The 20647-nt window shown below is 42.4% G+C and overlaps 1 protein-coding gene across 3 annotated transcripts in view; it reads left to right on the top strand.

Annotated features, from left to right (window-relative positions):
- CACUL1 (CDK2 associated cullin domain 1) overlaps positions 1 to 9220 on the top strand; it is a 598839-nt gene extending 589619 nt beyond the window's left edge. For all 3 annotated transcript variants that reach the window (XM_069611925.1, XM_069611923.1, XM_069611924.1), the window contains exon 9: positions 8574 to 9220. In XM_069611925.1, the coding sequence (XP_069468026.1) occupies positions 8574 to 8614 (41 nt within the window). In that variant the 3' untranslated portion in view covers positions 8615 to 9220. The remainder of the gene's footprint in view (positions 1 to 8573) is intronic.
- Positions 9221 to 20647: the final 11427 nt, after the last annotated feature.

Below are 20647 nucleotides of genomic sequence, written 5' to 3'. Positions count from 1 at the left end.
GTCAGCCTTTTCCAGTTTCTGTGCAGAGCTATTACACAATAACAAATGTTTTTGAATTTCGGGTCAACATAATGAACCTTAGTCACTTTTGTGTAAGAAGCTGTAATAAATCTCACCTTGATATATTATTGCTTGAAGCGACTCAAGTGACGGTGAGGAGCGAAAATGAGCAATGCAGCGAGACATGAAGTTACAAGGATAGTGAATGTGATACGTGAATCAAAAGGTCCCGGTCTTCACAGAGAGGCTTGCTTGGATTTCATTGGTTGTGGTGGACAACTTTCTTAATGCGCATAAAAAAGCAGATGCATTTTCCCAAAGTTGTTTCATGCATAGAAAGAGAAACTTTTTTAATTTTTTTTATTGATGTGCTTGAAAATTCAACCTTTCAATATGAAAACATAATAAAACTGATTGGAACAACACATTTTCAAACAAAGATTCAATATTCAAATGTAAAACGCATAACAAGATGGCATTACGCACCACATTAGTTCATCAGTTAGTTAAAGTCCAGACTGCCTTGAAGTGTGTATATCTAGATCTAAGATGTGACAGCCTTAATGGGGATAGAGGATACAATTCCAAGATGTAATAGATCATTTACTGTTGCTAAATTTAATTAAATATATCGCCCATTAAAAATGATATTCCACATAACATCTGGCACGAGAATTCTAAAGTTTACAAAGTATTTGTAGAAACATGTCTGTCTTCTTTTTGCAAGGCTTGGACACAGGACGATTAAGTGTTTTAATGGTTCCTTAGTATTATGACAACATCTACATACATTCTGAGCTTTGGGGAGTAGCCGGCGGTCACAGATGACTTTGTTGGGGAACCATACATTTGTAATCTCATACATTTATTAGGGTACTTTAGATCTGGGAATCTTTGCAGGTATGTGGGAATCTGATGAAAGGGTTAATTTCAAAATCTCCTTTTTTTGAACAATTTGAAGGAGTTGCACTCTGCCCAGTCAATTTGCCAATCATAGAGCCAGAGTTTGAACTTGGCTCGGTTTAGATGACTATTAAGAGAGGCTCATTAGTGTCTGTCTGAGCCATTATCGTAATGTAATGGTTCTACCATGTGCTTATGACTGATCAGATTGATATGCGAGAGTCTGAGCTATGTCAGGTATTAATCTCTGGGGGGGGCGGGGCAGATGAATAAAGAAGCAATTTTGTGTAAAGAGTTAAGGTATGCCAGAATATAGTGGTTTTAAAAATATCCAGCCCAATTCATAGCATACCATTTGGATTAGGAAGCATGAAGGTTAAGAAAGTGCCTTTTTCCAGTAGAGACCTTCTATTAGATACCACTTGGCAAGATATTCTAAAAGTTTGGTGTTGGCACTATAAGGGACAATAGGGACTGCTTTCTGCTTGTAGAAGTTAATGATGTGCTTGCAGGAACATTTGCCATATTTGCAATGAAGAATAATAGCTTGGGAAGTCATGACCTCCATCTTCTGTCTGGTTTCTAGTTTATACGGGATGTCGTAGACATTGGAGTTCACATTCGACCCCAAATACTTATATTGCTGCAAAATGACCAGAGGACGAGCATTCATGGACCAGTTGAAAGAATTGTGTTTGGAATAGCTTAGTCTTGGACTTTGAGAATATTGGATTTGCTGATGTTGATTGAGAGTTACCTGCCGCATAGGACTATCCAAGGGCAGTCAATTTCCTTTGTAGCCCTATTGGTGTTTTATCTAGAATTACTAAGTCATCGGCATACAACAGCCATGATATGGGGAGCTTACCAATTTTAGGGGGAAACAAGTTGTATTCATGTGGGGCCCCAAGTCATTGATGAAGTTGAAGAGAACAGAAGCTAGAGTGCAGCCTTGTTTAAGACCGCAAAAGGTGGTAATAGGTTTAGAAAGGAGGCATTCTTGATTCACTTTGACTCAAATTGAGCTATTTGAATAGAGTTGAATTATCAAATTCAGAATGTAAGAGGGACACTCAGCCTTGGTTAATTTATTCCCATAGAAGAGCTCTAGTTACTGAATCAAAAGCCGGTTTGAAATCTATAAAGGCTAGATAAACCGATTGGCCAGACAGAGATGCATGATTCTTTATGGCAGATAAAATGAATAGGTTGACTGAAGGGCCCAAACCTGGGACCAATCCGGATTGATGGATTCTAGTTGGGAAGTGGTTCGAAAGCCATTTGCAGATATGTTTAGGGATTATCCTGGCAAAAATCTTGTCTGGGATGTCCAGGAGAGCTATTGGCCTGTAATTTGCAGACATGTTCTTATCTCCCTTCTTGAAAATGGGTATTATAATTGACGGTTTCCAAGATGAGGGGTTAGAACCTTCGCACTAAATCAGCTGAAAAATTAGCTGCAATATGGACGCCCAGTGGTCTGAATGGGATTTTAACATGGTTTGGATAGACCATCTAGGCCGGGAGCCCTACAGGTGCTCAGTTATTTTTATTTCCAACATAATGTCATCATGATTGAAGGTTAATAGTTGAAGACCCTACAAGGAGGAAAGGGGAATGGCTGTTGAAGTGGTTTCCTCAGCAAATAGGGCAGTGCAATGTGTGATCCAGGTTTGTTCGCTAACTGAATTAATAATTGTCGGGAGTGCCATGGTGTTTATGCCGGTTCTTAGCGATAGCCAGATCTGAGCACTAGATTTAGATGCTAATGCAGAGAGCATGGCTTCTCCATCCAGTTGTCTTTTTTTGCTAAATGCATTCTGGACCAGTTTCTATATTTTGTATTGATCTTTCTTAGCATTAGGGCTTTGTCTAAGGAGGCCCCTTGTAATACTCTTCTCCGCTCCTTTCTACAAATAGTTTTCTTGTTCATGAGCGAAGGAGGGCCGCAGCCCTCTATTGGAATGTTCTATGAAAATGTTCAGGAATGAGGTTTATGGCTCAAAGACTTGGTTCGCAGTTGGACAACAAGTATTGGTTAAACAGGCAGTAAGATTGTAATTTGGATTCTCTACAGGTTAACCTGTTCCTGCCTCCTGTTGGATAAACTTTGGGCAGATAATATTAATTTCGTGACTTGATATGTTGAGTCCAAACAAGAGTCCGGATATTGTGGTCACTGTTCTGGGACGGAAGAACTTGAAAATATTCCATTTCGTGAAGAGAATGCCTGTTGATAAATATGTACTCAATTATGGCTGATTGAGCGTCTCTCTTCCAAGTGGAGTGAGGAGGAATAGCTCCTTTTAAGGGCTCCATTGAGCTTGATGAAGCCTCTGTTCTCCATTAAGCCTAACCATCTCATTGCCGGCAAAGAGAGAAGATGATCAGGGACATTCAAGCATTTAATATTCAGGTCACCCGCTATCCGGATCATGTCAAGAAGTTTGTTGGCCATGAATAAGTCTAACGTGGATTCAACTGCTGTTATAGTCATCGTGTGTTATGCCTGACTGGTTCCAATAGTGATTCAGGATAGCAGTGTCTATGATGCCAGGAAGGCGGGCTTCTGTGCAGCCTAGTCTGGTCAGCTGAATGAAAGGGTGTGGAGGCCCATGAGAGAAGGGAACACCTTATGCCTATTCTGCAGGCGGTGAGAAGGCCAGCAGGTGGGCTACCCTTGTGACCTTTTTAAAGCGGGGATACAGCAGATGGTATACCCTGACCAGAGAGGTTGATCAAGTCACCATGTTTCTTGCAGAAGAACAATGTCAAAGATGATACTCGCGTCATGTTGAGAAAATAAGTGTTTGAAGCCCATTGTGTTCCATCACAGGAATGGTAAGTGTCAGTTACCTTCTCTGAGCAGTAGAGATAGGTGCGTTTCGTAGGCTATCTTGGAGCCACGACCAGTCTGTTCTTTGTGTGTTGCTATGGTCTTTAAATACCACTTCTCTTGTAAGTTTCCCTTGACTACCATGGCACAAGATGTTTAAAAACTCAAAGGCTGGCATTCCTTTTTCTTCATGATGTATTGTATTGTGCCTTGAACTGGACCTATACTCCGGAGTATGTAAGTGTTTATGACTCTCTATTCCGAAACCACGATGTCTAAGCTGGTCTTTGGCATCACATAAAATGTCTTACAAGTTGAGAAGGGATGATGAGATTTACTTCATCAAAGTTTTGAAAATTAATATAATCGGATGTATTCTATGCCTCTTGATTGAATAGTTTTCAAGATGGGGGTGGGTTTGAGGATAGTAAAAATGGTGGTTCTATTCGGGTAAGGATCATGTTGTCTGTCTTTCATCTTTAAATGTATGCAATCCAGTTAGCTCAGGTTCTCTAAACCTTGATGCAGAGTGACAATTTTGTTGCTCTGAGTTTGAGAGATTAACTTTTTTTTAGGTGAGTCAGGATTTAGAAAGGTTTTGGTGTGAGGGGTTTTAGATCTGTCATTCCTGTCTGAGAAGAGGGAACTTTGCGACGATAATTTCAACTTCCACTCATTCATTAGGGTAGGAATAGGGATAGGGATTTGCTCTTTTACTTCTTGTAGGGTACACCATCTCTGTTGCTCTAGCGTGTTGAATTCTTGTTGGGAGATGTGGGGTTCTATAAGAGGTGATACTAGTGTATCTCTAGTGTCCTGGAATCAATTAGAGAGATGGCTGAGGTTGATGGCTTCGTAGGCAATATGCATAAAGAATGTGAAGAGACAGAATATGTGGAGAAGTCCATCAGGTCTATGTCTTGAGACATGGTGTTTGTTCTTGTGGGGAAGGAGCAGATTGAGAGATGGGTGGGGGAGTGATCCCCATCTGCTGCCTCTGGTAACATTTTAGTTTTTTTCTTTGTTTTTGGCTTGGTGAATAATTCAGTGTTTTCGTGTTCAATGGTCTTTATTTTTTCAGTGCGGTCTGCTTGAGAAGTGGTTAAGGTATTGATGAATTTCTTGGAAGAGTTTATAGAAGATTTGCAAGGTGCAGCTTGGTTTTTAGATTTTTTTTTTTTATTGGGTTAGTGTTTGATAATTTAGTTTTCCTAGGCCGCTTTTGATTTTGGAATATTCAAATAGGGATTCGGCTTGACCATCACTGTCTTGAGGCAATCCAGATGAGATTTTTGACGAGCAATGGATGAGAGAACTTCCAGATCCAGAGTGCCAGAAACTTTGTGATGTTCTATGGGAGGATAAAGAGACTTCCTATTAGTTGTCTGCTGTGATGTGGTGTTGAGAGACCGTTCTCTTACTACCAGTGCCGGGCAACGGCAGATCTTTCTTCACAAGGTGCAATGGGTTGCTCAATCCTGGGCACTATAAGGGAATGTTCTAAAGTGGCAATTTATTGTCCTAATATTTCAATTGTGCTGGTTTGATTGGTCGCTTTGCTGTCCAGTGTCTCTCAAATAATTTTGCTAGCGCTACGAGTCCATTGTTAAGCGCTGTCAAAGTAATTTCGATGATGGAGGTTGAGGCTGAATTCAGGCTAAATTGGAGGTCTCTGGGTAGGTCTGGCATACGATGGTGCAGAACTCAAAGTAGTCCAGAGATTCATTTGTTGAGTTGGGGCATAGAATCAGAGATGCAGAGAGATTAAGTGGAGAGTCCTGAGGGGTTTCTCCTAGTTGATTCTAGGACAACTATGCCTTTATGTTGGAGTGAAATGTGCATATTGGAGGTGCTTTGGGTAGGCAAAAAGGGTGATTGTAGTAATTTAAGTGCCTGTGAAGTGATTGGGTATTGTGGTTCTTGAGCAGGTGCGAGGTCTGTAATATTTGTGAATACAGCTGCGATTGGACTAGATCGCCAGGAGGATGAATGATTGCTTCCGTGAGTAGGGTAACATGAATTGTTGTGGGGCAAGAGTCGCACAGTATAGATCACTTTTGTGGTTCTGCTTTAGATGGTCCACCAGATGATGGGCTGAATTGTTTGTGGTCCCCAGGGATTGGAGGATTCACATGGATGCGGCTTAGTGTCAGCAAAATGAATTAAACACAGGTCTTTGATGTGAGAGACTGGTTGGACAAAACCTCTAGCTCAGGCAGAGATGGAGGAGGTAGAGGTGGTTGTTGCGGGGGAGGAAAACAGTCTTGGAGTCCTTTTCACCAGTAGTGCTGGATATCAGCAGAGAGATTTGGAGCGGGTTAGGCCCTTAGTCAGAGAAATCCTTGTTGGCGAAGGAAAAGATTCTGTGACATTTCCGGCCATTGAGGTTTTACAAAGTTTGCCTGCGTGTTTGGCTGTCTTGATGTTTTACATGATGGAGGGGGGATTAAGAGGACATGCAAGTGATTGGGTAAAACGCTTGCTGCAGAGGGACATTTTTTAGCAATGAATGTAAAAAAGTAGCAGGTTGTAGATCTGAAAAACAAAAAATAAAGATATTGCGATAAAGCACATTGGCCCTACCTGCCTTACCGCTGAACAGCACTTGTCAAGCACTCCTCGAAGCGTGCACCTGCCAGTTTTTAAAGGCGGAAGTGGGCGTGCTGATGGCGGGTAAAGAAAGAATGCCACCGTTGTCCAACAAGTGGGTCCAGGTAACACTTCAGATAAATATTGACTCTAGGAAGAGGAAAGAAACGTAGTTATCCAGTTGGGAGTCCATAGTGATGAGAAAGGAGTGTGTGTAAACCAGTCTTTTCTCTGTACCTGGAACGAACGCCACAGGGCTTCCACAGCTGAACAGCACCCGTCAAGCACTCCTCAAAACATGTTTTCTTAAAAGCACCATATTCTGTCAGTGAGAATGAGATGGCCGGTCATGAAAGCCTCGACCTAAGCAGGAGCCTGAGCAGGAGCCTGATTTAAGATGGAAGGTTTGACAACCGCAGAGCAGGCACTGCAAGGGGCCTTCCAAAGCCCTGTGTTTGCATGTAAAATAAAGTCGAAATACAGCACCTCTGAGGTGTTAACATCTACTGCACACATTTGCTTTTATAATGAAGGCATTTCTCAGTCTGCAGCAGCACTTCTCTTATTTACTAAAGGATATAGTATCCTTTCATAAAGAAAAGTGGCAGACTTTTAGAATTGCCCTCAGTTTACATTTTGGAGTTGTTATGGCAACTAAGAAATTCTGTCATTGATGTAACCACTGGACATCAAAATACAACACTCCACTCCATGTATGCACAAACCCATCCAACCCGTACTTGCCTGCTAGTGGATTTATAACAAACCTTTCACCATAATACCGGTAAATCTGCTGAATTGCTTTAGTATTTTTGAAGTTGTAAGAGGCGCTTTATAACTGTTTGGAAGAACAAGACTTAAAGGGATGGTCTAGTAAAAAATTTTATTTAAAAAATAGATAGGCCACATAAAAAAAAATACTAGCATCCTCCGTTTTAAAACTTCCTATGTAAAATGTTGAGCTATTCAAGCTCAAAATTCGAAAAAGCAAGCACAGGGGCGCAGCCATTTTGTGAAATGGAGGCCCTCCTGTGCTGACTTTTGCTTTTGCGGCACTAATGAAGGAAAAGCCAGCCAGCTGTAGTAAACAAAGTCTACCGCTGGGTGGCTTTCCCTTATTAGTGCCGGGATTCGGAGGACGCGGACCGGAGACCAGAGCAGGAAAGCTGCAGCTGAATCTCGGTAAGTGCTATTTATTTTTTTTACAAAAAATAAGCACTAGCTGCGTTTTTTTTTCTAAGTTTTCCGGGCTGGTGGAGCCCGGAAAACGTAGAAATAAAACCGCAGCTTTAAAAACGTATTTATGTTTGCAGTCGCTTTTGAAGCGACCGCAAACATAAATACAACGTTATTGTGTCGGAAAACGCTCCGGTTTTTCTTTCCAAGTTTCTCAGGCTCCTCCGGCTCGGAGGAGCCTGAGAAACTTGGAAAGAAAAACTGCAGCGTTTTCCAACACAACCGCGTGTGTTTCTGCCTGCTGTGGCTATCACTTTGGGTCTCCGGTGCTCAGGGGAGCAAAAGTGATAGCCACAGCAGGCAGAAACACACGCGGTTGTGTTGGAAAACGCTGTGGTTTTTCTTTCCAAGTTTCTCAGGCTCCTCTGAGCCGGAGGAGCCTGAGAAACTTGGAAAGAAAAACCGCAGCGTTGTCCGACACAATAACGTTGTATTTATGTTTGCGGTCGCTTCAAAAGCGACCGCAAACATAAATAAAACGTTTTTAAAGCTGCGGTTTTATTTCTAAGTTTTCCGGGCTCCTCCAGCCCGGAAAACTTACAAAAAAAAAAGCAGCTAGTGCTTATTTTTTGTAAAAAAAATAAATAGCACTTACCGAGATTCAGCTGCAGCTTTCCTGCTCTGGTCTCCGGTCCGCGTCCTCCGAGTCCCGGCACTAATGAAGGGAAAGCCACCCAGCGGTAGACTTTGTTTACTACAGCTGGCTGGCTTTTCCTTCATTAGTGCCGCAAAAGCCAGCACAGGAGGGCCTCCATTTCACAAAATGGCTGCGCTCCTGTGCTTGCTTTTTCGAATTTTGAGCTTGAATAGCTCAAAATTTTACATAGGAAGTTTTAAAACGGAGGATGCTAGTATTTTTTTTTATGTGGCCTATCTATTTTTTAAATAAAAATTTTTACTAGACCATCCCTTTAACTTTAATTTTATAGTTTTCTGTTTATATTTTTTTAGCAAACAGACACTTTTCATCATGTTGCTTGTCCATGATTAACACTTTTCTGTGTTTCAGGTGGCTCCACGACATGTGCCAGCTCCAGAGGCTACAGATAGTGAATGGACAGCCAAGGACATCATATTTTTAATGCTGAAGAGCAGCAACCTTTCAAGAGTCCAAATGAATAACGGAACTCTATTGTGGGACCAGCAAATACTTGAAAGCTTTCATGCAGGAAACCTACAGCCTGTGCCCCAAAATAATGGTGAATCCTGTCGATCTTTTCAAGAAGGAAAAAAATCCTATTGCTGCTAGATGCGGAAGAATATGGAGAACATAGTGGCCGCGTCGTGGATCAGTTTCTTCAGCCTTTTGTGCTTTTTCTTTCCTTCACGCTCAGGACTGGCCTCCCTCTAAAAGACTTAAAGGAGAGATTAACATTGCCAAGTTACAACCAGCAGCTCTGTTCCCCTTTCTCATTCTTTGAAAAATTGATCAGCTATCTGCCCTACATACTCCAAAACAAACTCTGTGTAGGGAACAAACTTTTTTGGTTTTTTTGCTCTTGTTCTTTCTCATTTGAGCGTCTATCCTCTATCTGTGGATTTTAGTTTTAAAATGGTAATTCAGGCATTCCTTTCCTCTTATGCTTTTGCTACAAAAATAATTTAAACAACCTAAACATGTGTGCATTGTTTTTCTTATTAAAAGTGTGAAATGGGTGTGGCCTCCCAAATGTGTTACTTTGCTGCTAATATGTCTCCATTCTATACAGCTTGGCCTTCTCCCTGAGACCAGAGATTTTTCCCTGAATACAAGTATGATTCTAGCATGCTCAACATTTTAATTTGGCAACATTTCTGAACACTTTGTCTGAATGTCCACAGTCTGGAAATATCAAGTACTCTTTGGTTTCTTTCTTTTATTTTTTTCTTGTGCATTTGGTTTACAATACAGAAATCTTACACAAAAAAACAATCACTCTAAAATGGATAGTAGTACAAAATATTATAAAGATTATACAAAAATCTATGAACTCCATAAATAGTACTTATCTACCATTTCTAATATCCCAGTTGGCGAATTTTACAGAGCTCGAACAAACTACAGCACAAATATGACTTTTGAAGAGGAATGCTATCTCTTAATGCAAAGGTTTCAACAACGAGGTTATTCAGGTGGCGACGTGCATCTGGCTTGAGATAAGGCACATTCGGTCTTGCAAGGCGAAATTCTAAAAACCCACAAGAGAAAGATGAAAGCGCATCAAACTGAGGTGAAGTTTATCAACAAACTCATGTGAGAGTCATCTAATGTGTCCCTCATACATGAAACCGACACTCACAAGGGCAGTGGCAGTAACTGGTGAAATCCATGACGAAGGGCTTTCACAAGTGTGGGACGTGCAGCATTTGCGCACAGCAGCACTGCCATATTCATATATCATGGGGGGATTCAAACAAATTCGAGAATTCATCAATTGTAGATCTAAGCACATAGTGTTTGCAATCGTTTGTATCTGTAATAAAATGTTTATTGGCAGCACTATATGAGAACTTAGAATACGGATTAGACCGCATTTGTCAAGTCTCAACAGCCAAGACCCAACTGGCAGGAGAACCACCAAATCGACAGTAAAGCGGATATCCAATTCATTGGTCTTCAAAAACCCTCAAGTAGTAAATGATGTGGTGATGTGAAGAAACATCTCGGGCAACTGGAAACGGAAATGATATGCAAACTACTATGTAACACACAAGTCTCAACAAGGATCATGAGATGCATGTTTTCCTTTTTGATGGTGGTTTAAAAAAAACGTTTTGCTGTCTCTTTCCTTCTACCTTTGTCCATCTCTAGTACAGGTGGACATAATGTTGACAGGTACTCAGTTGTGATTCATATATGTTAATGGATTTAGTTAATCTGACCTAACACATACAGAATTACTAGAAAATGAATGTTTGGAATCTGTCATAGATAATTATCAGGTGTTTGGCCCATCACTGCAACTGCCTTTGCAAATCTGGGAAAAATAAGTAGGTTAGCACTATATTAAGAGAGAATGGGCTTATATTATGCATTTACGTGTAGCTTAATATTTCTCTGGGGACGTTAAGACATCTCTCAACCCCAATGCATTAGGAGAGACTTAACAAATACCACATATTGACATACAGTTCAGTTTTTCTCCGGGGACTTTAAGACATCACTAATGTTTAAACTGCAATCTCTCGTGAAACTAATATGACCATTTAAACAGGACTGGAGTACCCGCAATGCCTGAAAGAAGAGTTGTGCAGGCGCAATGGCACCTGACCCCACGTAAGCAAGAATTTGTTCCTTACCAATCGAGATCAAACCCAAAATGTAGACACTTAGTATGTAGGGCCAATCGATCGCAAGTTAAAATGAAAAAAATAGTTTAGAAATACGTGCATTATGTTAAGGGCTGAAACAGGTTTCAGAACTTCATCCTATCCTGCTATTTATGAGTTATGCAAACCTCTGCACTAGGCTCCATTCCACAATTTGGGCTAACACAACACGCAAGTCATATATATCTCTCGACTTAATGCACTTGTTGAATTTGAACACTAGGATCACCTATTGCCTTCACGGCAATCACAAGGAACAATAAAGATTTCAGGCACTGAACGGTCACCACGGAAACTGTTGCTCAGCACGGAAGGCAGCCTTGGCAGTAACACTTGCCGCACAGAAGTCACAATCATGAAATCGTAACAGGTTGCCTTACATACCACTTGAGTCAAGATATTTGTAAGACTTGGGAATTAAGCTAATTAATTGATTTCTCTACAACCGTAAGGGACAGCATAGACTCCAGGTATCAACCGGTCACTGTGGAGAATGTTGCTCAACAGGGGATGCAGCTTCCCCAGCAATGACACTTGCTGTATATAAGACACAATCAAAATGGCCCCCGCGTTCACACAAACGCGGATGCCAGACGGAGGCGGCAACCTCGATTTAAGAGGTTCTTAACACAGACTTGTCACATGCCAAATCTCTAAGGTAAGACGTTTCTGCAAATCAGATAGTGCAAATGAATAATAGAACATATAATTATTCAGTTAGGATACAGCGATCAGTACAACACTTTATTCAATTCCTGCAGGAATACCCACCTTATTCATCCTGAATCAGGCAATCGAGTCCACATTAGAGGAGGCACATAGCGGTGATATTAATCCAAAGGGCTCTACAATCCATTAGAGGATGAGTACCAATAAGGGAAGTATAGTTGGCCATTAGGACACATGCTAGTACCTTAACAGGCGATACATTGGCAATCATGATGACAAATTATTGCTCTTATTTATCTCCAGAATCATTAGGACAAGTCCATTATAAAGTGAAGTACTGATCCAGAATTTAGAAATGAAGCACACGAGCCAAGTATAGGGAAAGTGGACAGTACTATATCCACTTTTGACTAAATTGCGCACATGGTATCACACCCTGTTCTCTGGCACACAGGTCTTTCAATATCCAAAGATAATGAACCATGTTTCAAAATAATGCTGCAATGTATTACCACTATTTATGTATGGGATGGTTAAAGTTTAAAATCTCAAATTTATTGTGGGTGGATACATTTTACCGAAATTGGCTGTATAAAATGTTTTGGCAATCTGTACACAATGTGAACGACTTCAGCTCAATGTTTTTTGGACATACTAAGTTACTGAATGGCAATGCCAAGGAGCATTATGCTGATGTGTATCTACAGTCAGTCTAAGAATGCCAAACTAATCTATTGCTTTTTATCTATTTTTCCTTTTATTCTTCTTTCTATATTTTTTCTCCCCAAATATTTTGTTTCTCCCTTGCCATTTGTTTAACATGCATATCATTTGTTTTCTATCTGTATCCACAATGTTTGCCTTTCATGATTTGAAATGTGTTCAATGGATACGAACCCAATCTTGTACACACTTTGAATTCTGTATGTTTGGTCGCATATGTATGTGTTATGCATCGCCCTTGGAAGGCTGGCAGCGATGGAAGTACACATAAGAGGGTGCCCCGTGATTCCATCTTGACGATCTAGTGTTTTAACAACATGGCCGCCTGCACTATAAGGCTAGGAGGATTGCCTTTCCTCCTTGCGTTGTATCCGTCTCTATGGTTTGACGCTGCCGTTTCCTGTTTACAGAGTTCCAGCTTTCCTTTTGCCTCCTGTCGTTCTTAGCTCTGTCTCTGTCCCTCTTGCGGTTTTGCACTCTCGGTTTCGTCCTCTACTTTCAGGTAATATTCTGTGGTCTTTTGTTTCCCTTTCGGCACTTCCTGTACCTTTCTCGAGTGTCGGTTCTTACCACGCATTATCTGTCAGCCTTCCTCTTCTTGATTACTGTTCTTCGTGCGATCTTGCATCTCATTCTCGCTGCTGCTTACAGTATCATTTTTCTCTATCGCCTGGACTAGGGCATGTTTTGCCTTATTTCCATTTGTCTATCTAATTGAATTTTCCTATATTTCTTTGTGGTTAATCTCAGCGGGTATACCCTGTTTCTTTTCTTTCTGTCTGTCACGTTTCGTTGCCCAGTAGCTGGCTCTCGTGTCTGTTACTCCCTTGTTTAAGCCTTTCTAATTTAGAAGTCACTTTCTTCCGTACGCCGTCTGCGTACTGTTCCGCTTATTTTTACTGTGCTTCTCTTGCTTAACTCGATCCTCCTTCTACCTGTTCTAGGTCTCCCATTATGGGCAGAATGAGAATCGGAATATGCAAGGAGGATTCAACCAGGAAGGGCTAGTTAGACGCAACCCTCCTGTGTGTTGGACGTGTGGAATGACAGAGCACATTGTATGCACATGTGGGAGCCAAGGGCAACATCCATCCTCTTTTCTGGTGCACCTTATCTTTGTGGCGCATTCCACACAGCTTAGAGGCAACCAGAATCTGGATTTGAGGTCATTGTTCCTATTTGCAGTTCCCTTGTACACACTCAGTGACTATATATACACTTCCTGTGAATGCTAGACTCTTGGTTGTTGGACTGTGTGCTAAACTTGTTTCTTCAACTTGGACCACACGTGCGTGACCAAGGGAGACAGACTGTTCCCAGTGATCTTCTCATTCAGGGTTGTTTTCGGCAAGGAAGCTTTTTCCCTGACTTTGGGAGCTTGCTCCTTGGAGGTCCCCTGGACTTGGGCACTTTTTCGGGTCCAGGTGGCCTCCGAGGGAGCTCGCCCCTATCTGGGTGGCCTCCGAGGGAGCTCGCCCCTATCTGCATCAGAAGGAGGAAAAAGAAACCCAAGGAGCAGAGGAAACCTTGACGAAAGAAAGTTTCCGACACCTAGGAAAGCTCCATCGAGGACCCAGGTGCGGAGGACTTATGGGAGGGATCCCCAGGGCTTGACAGTATGTTAGGGAGAATTCTCATTTCTGTACCAATTCCCTTCAACTTTAGAGACCCCCAGCTCTTTTGCTGGTCCTTTTAATTTTAACCCTGTAATGAGTGAGGCTTTTTACTAACTCTCTCATATGTTTTGCCCTGATTTGGATTTTGTTTCCTCCATTTTATGGATTCTGACAAACTCCATAGGCATCTAAGTTTTGTATAGTGACACACAGCACCTTCAGTTCAGTGTCAGAGAGAAATCCTTTAGATTTCTCATAAGGTTTAAATACATTTTATTGTATGAACTACTGTTCCCAAGAATAGTAAAGTGAAATTGACTTTACTTTTTCTCTTCGTGGGTCCAGCATACAAAATCTAATGTGGATTGCTGGGGGGTTAGCTAGTAGCCCCTTATCCTACATGCTCATGTAACATTTATTGTACCCATACTACTTTAAATGGCTGGTGGCTGTGGTTTAATTTTCCTACGATTGTGCTTTTCTACCACAGGTTGAGTACTCTGCTACAGTATAGCACCCATAAGTGGCAATTTTTGTCAAAATGGCCCGGGTCTTCTTTTTTTGCCTTTTGTGTTTGTGAGGTCTTTCTTGGGTTTTACTCTGCGCGCTGAGCCTGGTTTGACCCCTTTGTTCGTTTTGCTTTTGGCGGGCTTCAGTCCTGAAACCTGCCTCTGTCTCCAGTGTGCCTGGAAAGGCAGGATGTGAGGGAGGTACCAAAACTCCCCTGTCCTTTGTCTCTAGGAGTGCATGAATGCAACCAGTCCTGATGGGCTGGCTGTCCTAAAAGGACAGCCACCCAGCTTTTTGAGTGACAGCCTAGGCTATGCATGAATGGGAGAAACTTGATTAAAAGGTGAGGGTTTTGGTACTAGACGCAGAGTCGACCACTGGGCGAAACACCTGACGAAAAAACTGTGAACAAAGTTTGCTTTTTCCACCTGGACTTGCACGGTGAAGCCCTGCTGCTGTGCTGAAACTTTTTTTTTTTTGATCGACAAGTGAATTTCCAAAAGGGAATTCTTCCATTGGGTTAGTGGGACCAACTAACCCCGAGACAAACTCCACTTGACCACCTTCCCCGACTGGCTGTACTTCGCTGCTGCAGGAACCGAGTGCCAGGGGTTGAGAAATCCGTAGTCGAGTGAAACGTCTGAAATACAGCTGTCAGCTTCAGGAGTCTCCTAAGGACCCCCCAGAAGCAGGACGACCAGAGCTATAGTCCCCTCACCAGAGTGCAGGACTCGGGGAGTGAAGGAAGCCCAGCCAGTATCCGAAATCTGCAGTGGTGCTGTCATGCGCTGAAAATGCTGCTGATCTGAAAAGAGCTTGTAGCTGCTGATGACCTCCAAATTGCTGCCGCAGGAGTCCTCCAGACGTCCTCCCTCTTGTCCCCACGACTGAGGCTCAGGAACCCAGGATCTGCATCGCTGCAACAGGACAGAATCCAGCTGGACCACTCTTCTTCAAACCAGCGTTACTGTTTAGACTTGGGGAACTTAGCTCAGTGTCTGTTTGAGCTGTGCTTTTCTCGTTGAGACTTGCATTGGCTTTTCACAAGCTTGTGACCCTACAAGTGACTTCAACAAAACTCTCTAACTTTGTGCAAGACATTTATTATTACGAAGTGCCTCAGCTGCATAGACTGTGCTCCAATTGACTTTGGCTGTCCTGGCCCCCTGCAGACTCTTCTAATTAATTGACTTGGATATTTCTGTACCTCATAGGTGGTAACTTGTTTTTAGACTGTTATTGCTGGGAAAGGCTTGTCTAGACTTCATTGGAAGATTTAAGTATACTCGCATGTCCTGAGAACCTGTTTAACCTTTTTCCTTCCTTTAACCTTACCTTTCTGCAAACTCAGAAGCTTCAAAGTTGAACTAGTGATCTATAAATGCCATTACTGTCCTTGTGAATGACGTCACCTGAGGGTGTGGGAAGTGTGTTAAAAGTATCTCTAAAGAGTAGCTACTAACTTGTGCTGATTATGGAATGCTCATTTAAAAATTATGTCAAATAACTATAAATGAAACCTTGAGTTTACTTGTGTTTGTGAATTTCATTGCTACAGTTCAGTTACCCCTCTTGAGATAGGCCTGGCTGCTCAGTCACACTACCAACTTGTGTAGTACAGACCTATACCAAAAGTGGTTTACCGAATACCAAGCAGATAAGTGTTGTGTAGTCTCACACAGTGTTACATCAGTTCTTACGTGACACTGGTGGCAGGCGGTCAGATTGGCATAGTGGTTACATTGACTATTTGCTGTACTTGTGCCCAACTAAACCAACCACAAGGCTAAGCTCAACCAAAAGGTTAAGCAATTGTAACTTGCCAAATATGGATAACTTTAATGAGGCAGCCCTGATTGTCCTAACAGTAGAACAACTGAAAGATGTGTAAAACCAGGGGGCTAATTCTGAAAGGAAAAAAATGTGAATTGATTTCAGGGTTGTTAAATCACTAAAGTTTGGGTAGTAGGCCTACTCTCCCAAGTAATGTGGAAGATAATTATGAAGATGCTAGTTTAGAGTCACACTCCAATCTGTAAGAGGAGCCAGAAGAGGTTGGAGTCTCAAGAAGCGATATCCCCTCTGCCACAACCTGCCCCTCAGTCAATTCCCATTGGGACCCCACAAGGTTAACATCTAAGACCAGAATATATTTCTCTTGAAAGACTAAGATTAGAGTTAGAGTGCAAGAAACTAAATGTCCAGGCTGAAACCAAACCTCAAGAGGTGAAACTAAGAGAGAGAGATGCAACATGAAATGGATATGAGAAAGATGTCTCTTGATTTTGCTGCCCTTTTAGGGTTTTCTAGGTCTAGCCCCAAAAGGCCTCGCCTGCCCAAAGAAGCAGTGAGTATGTATGAACCTAAACCTGATGTGTTGGATTGGCTGGGTATTTTCTAATACACCAATGGTCTTCAAGGAATAAGTGGGAATTATTTAATTCCATGGCTAATGTCTAGACTCCTCCTAAATGGCTGTAATGGAATTGGGTGCCCGTGAGAGAGAGGATTATGAATCGATGAAGCTGGCATTAAAAGCCAGATTTGGGTAAACTCCTTCCCAGTACCGTAAGGGGTTTAGGACCTTCAAAAAGACTGATGGTACACCTTGGGCTCCCTGGGTATGTGAATGTTTGAAAAATGTAGATGGTTGAGTTAAGGGGTACAGAGTACACACCATTGAAGGAAAGAGACATCTTTTTTTGCTAGACTCTAGTTTTGATGCCTGCTCTCCTGAGCTGAGACAGTGCTTGGCTGCTCAAAAGAAATTGATCCCAAAAAGCTAGCACAGGCTGCTGACTTGTGGGTAGCCAACAGGGCCACTCGTAAGGACTATGGGGCTGCTAAAAAAAATGAAGGGTATGCTACACATGAGGGTAAAGAGCATACTAATTCCAATCCTCCAAAAGAGGGCCACAAACAGCAAGGATACATTCCCATCGGTAACCTGGTAGGTCTAGTGACCCCTCTGGTGCTAAACCAGAGGGAGGTCAACAGAAATCCCCATTCCAGAGAACGTTTGGGAAATGTTTTTATGTGGGTCTGTATCCCATGTGAAAGGGGATCCCAGATGTAAGGGTAAACCTTCAGGAGTCAACACTGCCTCCTTAGCATTCATCCCTGAGGGTGAAGCAAACATGGCAAGTGCACACTTTAAACTACTGGCTGAAGACCCCATTGGAGTTCAAGCCAGTGTTTCTTTAGTGTCCCTCGGTCTGTGCGAACAACAGAATGTGGATGTGTATAACTCCATTCTAGATAACACAAAAGAATATTAGAGGGACAGTGTTCTTGTAAATGGTCAGGAAACCCCTGCCATCAGAGACACTGGGGCAAGCATTACAGTGGTAGATGAAAACATTTTCAAGCCTGGGGATATTGCTAAGGCACCCACAGGTCCCACTAAATGTGCAGGATGCCCTATCCAAATGTATCCTTTTCTGGCAGCTCTCATCCAGTGAAATACATGACTGTTAGAATTCCTGTTAGTGGACAGAATTAAGTGCCAGGGAGTCTCATGTTGGGAAATTGTTTGAAACCTCTTGGCGTTGTATTTAGTACCCCCAGGCCTCCCAGCAAAAAGAAGCAGGAGCAAACACGATAGGCCAGAGAGGCAACCTTGAGAGACTTTGTTTGAGGAGATTTCCAATAACTCCAGTTCACGGGAAGGCCACCCTTCTATTTCTGAGAAAGAGACCAAGGAGAAATCCAAGCTCTCTGGCAGAAAGAAGGGTCTCAAACCTAAACCTGTTCATAGGACAAGGACATCCCCATGAGGACTGTCCCAGGTCACCCCCAGTGACCCCTTCCCCAGCAGAGGTTGAGAGAGGGGACCAACCAAACTGTAGTGTCAGCTACTGGTGAGACAGAGCTGGAATAAAGTCTCCCTTGCGTTGGAGATTTGGAGCCTAGAGACAACACTGAGCTGAAGTCTTTGCTTTCAGAATGTGGACCCTCTAGAGCAGACTTCAGCAGAGGACAAAGATGGTCCCTCTGTAGAGGGTCTGCGCCAGTAGACCGCTTCACCGCTGGAACAGCAAGAGCCAGGGAAGCATATTCTCTACTGGGAGGATGGCCTTCTCTACAGTGAACCTACTGAATCTATCCCAGGAGACTGGTAGTGCTCCAGGAGGTGAGACAACACTTCCTACAGTTAGCACATGAGATGCCTTTGGCAGGTCACTTGAGTTTCAAGAGGACCAAAGTGAGGCTATCTCTGTACATTTACTGGCGCAAGATGGGGGCTGATGTAAATAGATTCTGTAGGTGCTGCCACACTTGTCAAATGTAACGGTTTATTGAGAAGCCACCCTACACATAGGGAGTTCCTTCTCTCCCCACTTAAGTGGTTATGCAACAAACAATCATTTTTTAAGCCCTATCTCAGACATTTAATGCCCCTTGGATCCCTCACCCCTGAGCGAACAATGAGCCAAGAACCCGTCCGGTGTACGGGGAATATATTGATATTTATTTAAATTAACAGTAATTGGAATTAGCACGAAAATATCAAAAACACCACCTTATCCGTGGCACATCACAATAAACTTCTCTCAGCATAAATAAATCACAAAAGTGAGTTAAAAGCAACAGACACAATTCTTCACTTTCTGCAAATTTCACATCGCAAAGTAATTACACTGATGAATAAGGTAGGTACTTATCTAATGGTGTACGAATTAGAATTATTCTGCAGACTTAAAAGGCTAACAGTAGGATTTAAAGATTGGTAATTATGATTTCACCCCCCGCCCCCTTTGCTTTGGTCTATGTTGGGATGTCGGACAGAAAAACTGGAATGCGTTGGAGGAATTTTGGATTTCTGATCTAGCCCCCCCCCTCCTTACTGAAAGGCCTGTGTTGGGGAAACTGGATAAATGGTTGGACTGATTTAAGAACAAAGACACCCCTCTCCCTTAAAGAAGTCTGGGTCAGCTGGACAGCAAGGATTACCCAATTAATTTATAGGCTATAGCAACACACACTGGGAAGTGAGCTTTGTTAATATTGAATTTTAACAAAATTCACCCCATAGTGGGCTGCCAAATGGAAAATTAATTAATATGTTTGGTTAAATACGCTAAGGATCTGCACAGTTTTTCCCCCCCGCCCACTATAAAGGGAAAGGATTCAAGGCAAGCAGAATCCCCCACTTTTTGGTTTCCCAGGGCTCAGTTCTACTTACATAGCATGCCTCTGTTTAAGGTTCTGGAAAGCCAGATGCATCTCAGGACACTGTGGAAAGATAGGGCAGGGGTCTGGTCACTCCACTCTCAACGATGGCCTCCCGCTCTCTAGCATAGGACCCAGTCAGCTTTGCGGCCTTCCCAGAAATAGACTGCTTCACCCAGATGCACTCTCAGCAATCTCCTCTGGTATCTCCTTGCAGCTTTCAGATGGTAAGTTTCAGCAGCTTTCATTATGGTCTGTCTCTTGTCTGTCTCCTTTTGTCACTGTCTGTCCCCTGTCCCATTGCAGTGCCCATTATATAGCAGTGATGACACCACCAATTTTATAATCGTGGTGAAGTACCCTGCAATATTCCCTGCTACTAGGATTGGACAGTTACCCTTCTCTCTCTCCTCCAAACCCAGCCTCCACGTCAGGATTGGTTTAGGGGACTGGAGCAACATGGCAATTCCCGTTTGTAATTGCCCCTTTTTTTTCTCCTTTCAACTTTTTGCCAAAAAATAGTTATGTATCACAACTTCATAATTTTACTAGCAACTGCCATACTAAACATATTTTTCTGATTCCGCTAATCATGGAGAGTTAGATAAGCTGACTACTAAATCTGTATCGTGTAACACAGCCATGTGGCACCTTTCTGCCGTTTCCATAAAAAGCACAACAGTTGTGAATATGTAAGTTATTAAGCATGTGCCTAATTTCATATTCCCATTTGGACGATGTTCAGATCAGTCCGAAACCTATTTTAACTGTCCATTACAGTCCCAGAGTCACAGGAAGATGTATTATATATCCCCAAAATCGCCTGGAAAATACATAAAAAATGATACATAGATGAAATCCATCCGCTTTATAATGGCTGAGAAAAAGGCCTAAATGATAATAGTCCTTTTAAAATAAATTGTGAATCTTTATGTGGAACAGATGGTCCTGCTTCCGGTCATTTGTTTTCACTGGGTCAGCCTGTACCTTTATCAGTCTCTTTTGTGTCGGAAGCTTGCTCTTTGAAGTGAGTGCCCACATTTTCACACATATTAGTCGTGCTCCAGCCAAGGAAGACTTTTCT

The sequence above is a fragment of the Ambystoma mexicanum genome, chromosome 8 (assembly GCF_040938575.1).
Source record: "Ambystoma mexicanum isolate Mex_15411 chromosome 8, UKY_AmexF1_1, whole genome shotgun sequence".
NCBI classification, from domain to species: Eukaryota; Metazoa; Chordata; class Amphibia; order Caudata; family Ambystomatidae; genus Ambystoma; species Ambystoma mexicanum.
This window is presented reverse-complemented; position numbering and strand designations above follow the sequence as displayed.